The sequence below is a fragment of the Pseudorasbora parva genome, chromosome 1 (assembly GCF_024679245.1).
Source record: "Pseudorasbora parva isolate DD20220531a chromosome 1, ASM2467924v1, whole genome shotgun sequence".
NCBI lineage: Eukaryota > Metazoa > Chordata > Actinopteri > Cypriniformes > Gobionidae > Pseudorasbora > Pseudorasbora parva.
The window spans coordinates 50,089,337-50,095,336 of NC_090172.1; the positions used below are offsets into that span (position 1 = coordinate 50,089,337).

Genomic DNA, 6,000 nt, shown 5'->3' on the forward strand with positions numbered 1-6,000 from the left:
TCTCCCTCATCAACACACCTGATTCAGCTCATGAGCTCATTATTAGAGACTACAAGACCTGAAGTAGGTGTGTCAAATATGGGAGACTTACAAAGGCTGCGTCCGAAACCTGGAAAATGCTGCCTTCGGAGGACACTTTTGAAGGCAGGAAGGCATCAAGCAACGTCCGAATCTAATGTTTGCTTCACTTCCTGTCTCCTGAGAGACCTTCATCTGATTGATTTTTGAAGGTAGCGTACATGTATCCTTCGCTGCCTTTGATATTCCACAATCTGCTTTCCATTCAGTGACAGTTGAGTTGGGGAAAAAATAAGATGGCGTCCGAAAGTTTGTGGGTTTGTGTGTAAATGTATGTTTTTTATGAATATTTTTCACTTCTGATGTCATTTCTAGCGAGAAATGACTAATGTAGTTATTAAATATGTGTTTAGTTCTCACCAAAGCGCTCTCTATTTTGTTGTAGATCATTAAAATGTTACACTGCTTTAGAAGTCTGTCCGAAATCATTTTGTGAAGGTGCCTTCGTGCACAAAACGCTGCCTTACAAAGTCATTGTCTCATAAGGCAACGAGGCAACGTGTCAGCTGCCTAGGTTTTCGGACACAGAAAAAATGTGCCGCAGGTTTGAAAACCCCTGTCTTATATCATCGCAGATTAAAATCAAAATATGTATTGCATTTTTAAGGAGAAAAGGCTCAGCACTCAAGACTATTGGCTATCGCCTATAGCCTGTCAGGGTCTTTAGGTGGATTGCTGTGCCGGCTTGCCGACAAAAGCTATTTTAGGATTGTTTGGTCATAGTGACTTAGGACTAGGAGTCTCCTTGACTACCCTGACTTTTTACAGATTTAAGAGCTGGTTTTAGCGCTATAAAGCTTTGTGAAATACTCTTAGAGCACACATTTAAGAGTCTCAAAATTAGGACTGACATGTCCATTATTTTTAAGATTTTCTCCTAAATCACCAAGTTAGGAGCTACTTTTAACCTTTAGATGTTTTGTGAATACGGCCCCAAATCATTATTTAAACAAAATAAAGACAGACAATGAAAGCTATTGTAATCTAGTATTTAAAACTAGATTGATTTTGTTTTTGTTTTTATTTCAGATACATATCTCATCTAACAGCACATTTTTTCACTGGCACAGAGAATAATATCTGTATATCTGTATTTCAGGACTTTAAAGAACAGATCATCCATCATTGGGCCACACTGACACTCTTGGCTTTCTCCTGGTGCGGAAACTACATCCGGGTCGGGACCCTGGTCATGCTCATTCATGATTCTTCAGACATTCTTTTGGAGGTTAATAATATGACGAATCTTACTTTATTTGATTAATCTTTCTTTATTTTTTAAGGCTTTTATCGCATTTTAGTCACCATGAAATGAAAGTTGCAATAGTCTTTTCTTCTTTGTGACTTATATTTGAAAGAGACAGCTTCTGGAAAAAAGAAAAAATGTTGTCCGGGACTTGATTTTGTCTATTGGGAATTGATTGGATGGTTTTTGTTTGCTATTGGTTGATCTCATGTCAGCTGAAAGAGGGAAGGGACGTTATTTTGATGAATAAAAAAATAAAAAAATGATGTGCACAGATGCATCATTTATAGTAAACACTGCAATATTCATGGATTTCATGGTGACTTTAAACAGTGCAAATTGAATGACTGATGTTATTAGTTTCATATGGTTGACGCTGTACTGCTGAAACTGCACCTATTTTTTTATTGTGTTATTTCTCTGCAGTCTGCCAAGATCTTTAACTATGCCAAATGGGAAAGAACGTGCAACGGCATCTTTGTGGTATTTGCTGCTATCTTCATAGTAACACGACTCATAATCTTTCCATTTTGGTGAGTATTTTTTATTCTGCTATGATGTACAAAATAAAAAAATATATACGTTTTTATGAAGAGTCTCGGGTGTAGTTTACATAACGTATGTATATTGTATGTGTATTATTTGTTTATTCATACAGATATTAATAAAGGTTGTAAAAATCTCTCATGTGTCTTTATACCAGGATCATTCACTGCACATGGGTTTACCCGCCTGACTATTACCCACCATTCTTTGGATATTACTTTTTTAACTTCATGCTTGTCATCCTGTTGATGCTCCACATGTTCTGGGGGTATCTGATTCTACGTATGGTGAAGATGTTCCTTTTCGGAAGTGTAAGTTGATCTCCATCTACATTTATATTTGGGAAGGTTTTATTAGATTATGTTGTGTCATAAATCTGTCTCAGGTCTTGAACAAGTGACAAGTGAAATGGAGATGAATGTATGCATCCCTTCTGACAAGTTTCTGTGATTGTACAAAGCTAATGAATAATTAATGAGGCAAGCATTCAGGCAGATTATGATTAGTTGTCTGTTGCGCGAAACAACTCGTCGTAACACTTTAGCACTTTATACCTTTGGCACTGCAGTCGTTAAAGATCTTAACCCAGGGTTAAAAGCATCGGGTTGGGGGGGGTTAATTGTTGTGTGAAAAGCCATGAATGCTTTATAAAACCATTTATAAAATCATTCCAGGAGCAGTAGATAGATCTGAATGACTCAAGTATAAAACAATTAATGAGATGCATCTATGCAGCCCGTAGGCCATGTGTCACTAACAAATACCATTAACACTATTGCCTTACCACCCTCGGGCTAGATGTCAATCAACTCAACTGATAGAACCGAGACTGTATGATTTTGTAATAAGCAGTCCGGAATTTCTAAACGCTCTGCCCTGCATTGGCTGTTTGATTTTATAACTGACTTTTAAAGAAAATGTGTCTGTTGTTTTGTGAGCAGGTTCATTTTCAGTTATGACACAGTTTTCATTTATTGTCCCACTTAAATATCCTTTTGTGATTATTATTGCATCAGTGCTGGCTTCATTGCTCTAGTTAACAATCCCATTATACTGGTTATTCCAGTGTGGGTCGGTACAGCCCAGGAACACAATTGTAACTATGCTGCGTGTAAGTGCTGGGTGAGCGCCAATAAAGATTAACACTGCCGTTAAATACGATTGTCTCCAGTTTGTCAGTTTGGAAATGTATGGGAGTGACAACCGCATTCTACAACAAATTCACACCTGAAAAATCATTGATATCAATTCCATGTGTTGAATATTAAGTATCTCTGGTTGCTAATATTCATCATACTGTAAAATATAACAAACATAATTTTTAATTTTTAGACTTCTTTTAAAACATTCCAAAAACTTTTTATGTAATTTTGGGTCAGCGATTCCTGTTGTAACAGCAAAACCCTGTAGGAAACACTGTCTTAATGTAAAGCCTATGAAATGCATTATTTGGCAGTTACAGCGAGGCAAAGTCATCCTGCATGAATTATCCTCCAAACACAAATGACATGAGCTTTTAACGGGGATGGGTTATCCTGGTCCGCTGCGTTGTTCTGTTATTTCCCATCACACTCGCTTTCTGATTAAAATAAGCCCTGCCAGCCTGTGTTTAGTGCTCCATTGTTTTCACTCCAGCTCAATTTATTGAAAAAGGTGAGTCATAATTTGAGAGTGATTGCATTGGCAGCGTACATGATCTCTCGCAAATGCAGAGCGGATGAGTGATGCCAGATTCAATCGCTTCTCTTCTCTGTGTACCTGTGCAGCCTGTTGCTCGAAGGGACCTAATTAGCCGTGATTTAGGGCACATCAGACTGTACGGATTCATTTGCTATGGATGATGGATTGTGTACTTGTGCATCTGGTTTCTACAAATAGCTTGTTAGCTTTGTTAATGTTTCAAGACTGGCTGCATTTTCAGATTTCAGATGCTGTGGTTTTCATTTTGATTTTGCAAAGTACAGGAAGTTCAAAGATCAGCTTGCTTATTGTTTGATTGTCAAATATTTGCTAAGCTAAGGATCAATAAATCTACTGCTTATAGTGATTTTAAACAAATATGTAATTGTAAGTATTAAACAGGAACGCCTCACAGCAAGGCTCCATTTGTAAATAACTACATTAAATAACATGATGGAAAAATACTTCAAAAGCATTCATCAATCTCAGTTAATATTAACATTCAAAAGTTGCATCTGTTAATATTATTTAATGGAGCTGAGCTATCATGAACTAGCTAATGTTAACAGAGACTAATAAATAGTGTAAAAAAATGATTGCTCTTGTTAGTTAACTAACCTTAACCAATGCTTATTGTAAAGTATCGCGACACCTACTAAACTGTGGTATGTAAAAAACACTCAGAACACATAGCAACACCCTGGCAACCACCCACAACACCCTCGAATAGTTTAGCATGGGTAAACACCACTCAAATTTTCTTTTTCAATCAAGATCTTAGATGTTGTGTTCACTATAAAGTATTTTAACTCCGCCCTTTTCTTTTCCCCAAAATGCAACCTTTTCAATAGTTAACCAAAGATGAGAGAAGTGACAACGAGGAAGACGAGGAGGAGGACGGGGAAACCAGTGTGACTGAGGAGAATGGCAGACATGTGAAAGTGACCAATGGCTGTGGAGGAGGAGGAGCTAAACATCACTGAGATGTCTTTGCTTATACTGTGAATGACTTTGAATTACCCTCAGGGATGCAAGGAGCCAAAAACATACTTTCGATGTATTTCCGCACAGAATATGCCAGATACTTCTCAAAACAAATTGCATCTTTTGATAACTAAATCCAAGTTTTTTTTTCTATCCTGCTTTAAAACTTTTCCCTCCTTGTTTCAACTAACAACTTTTTTTGTGTGTGGCACAGGATCACATGGGCAATTATAAAAGAACATTGCACAAAGAAAAAGAAACCCCTTGTAAGGTTTAATAGACTCCTCATTGGTTTTGAAGCTCAAAGATCATGTCACACTGGCTACCCTCGCCGTCTGGCATCGTCCATCGAGGCTTCATCCGCCGTGTTTTACATCAACCTCTGAGTCTATTAAGAACTGAAATGAAATCTCAAGTCTACATTTCTTGCGAGTGATTTTGAAGAATAACACCTACCCTTGTATCACTTTAACGTCTGGACACTGGAGCTGGGGCTCTAACGGTGGAGAGCAGATGTTTTCTTTTGGCTCTTAAATTCTTAAAGTCTACATTGGATGTGTCCTACATTGTGTATGATGGTGTTCACACTGCTATTTGCATAAACCTTTGATGGCTGGAGGTCACTGAGTCTCTGCACTGATGGTTTCTCATGCATTTCTAGGCATAATCTGCATCTGCACTCCCAAATGGCAGTCGCCACATGGCATCATGCTCAACTGAAATCAGCAGCTGTCATTGAAAAGGAAGGACTCTCAGTCAGTCAGAGTCTATCTATCTATCTATCTATCTATCTATCTATCTATCTATCTATCTATCTATCTATCTATCTATCTATCTATCTATCTATCTATCTATCTATCTATCTATCTATCTATCTATCTATCTGTCTATCTGTCTGTCTGTCTGTCTGTCTGTCTGTCTGTCTGTCTGTCTGTCTGTCTGTCTGTCTGTCTATCTGTCTATCTATCTCTCTATCTATCTATCTATCTATCTATCTATCTATCTATCTATCTATCTATCTATCTATCTATCTATCTATCTATCTATCTATCAAATTGTTATGCTCCCGCGTTTAGTGTACACGTTTTCATGACACATTATGTATGTGAATTACCTAAGTATATCTGAAGAATGCTGTATGTGGTAATATGTCTTTTTGATATTTTATGAACTGGTTGAATAGTCACATCTGTGAGTGACTGATTTGTCGAGTGTTTTAGGCTGTTTAATTAGTTGTATGACAGGTGAATGAGGTCCTTTATACTGTATACGTGTATGACAAATCATTTATGCTTCTCTGGGGGTGATGCAAAGACCCACAGATCAGCAGAGATGGTTTTGAGAATGTAGGTAGTGCATTTACTGTTTCATGCACTGAAAATGTACAGGCTTAATTGAAGGATATTTTTTAAATTGTTTAATTCTAATTTATTGTAATAAAGATGATCTAATATTTCTGCTTTTAA

General features: G+C 37.2%; 1 protein-coding gene across 4 annotated transcripts in view; it reads left to right on the plus strand.

Moving 5' to 3' along the window:
- cers3a (ceramide synthase 3a) overlaps positions 1 to 6,000 on the plus strand; it is a 31,726-nt gene extending 25,726 nt beyond the window's left edge. For all 4 annotated transcript variants that reach the window (XM_067444812.1, XM_067444826.1, XM_067444831.1 and 1 more), the window contains exons 8-11: positions 1,178 to 1,306; positions 1,751 to 1,857; positions 2,028 to 2,181; positions 4,402 to 6,000. In XM_067444812.1, the coding sequence (XP_067300913.1) occupies positions 1,178 to 1,306; positions 1,751 to 1,857; positions 2,028 to 2,181; positions 4,402 to 4,533 (522 nt within the window). In that variant the 3' untranslated portion in view covers positions 4,534 to 6,000. The remainder of the gene's footprint in view (positions 1 to 1,177; positions 1,307 to 1,750; positions 1,858 to 2,027; positions 2,182 to 4,401) is intronic.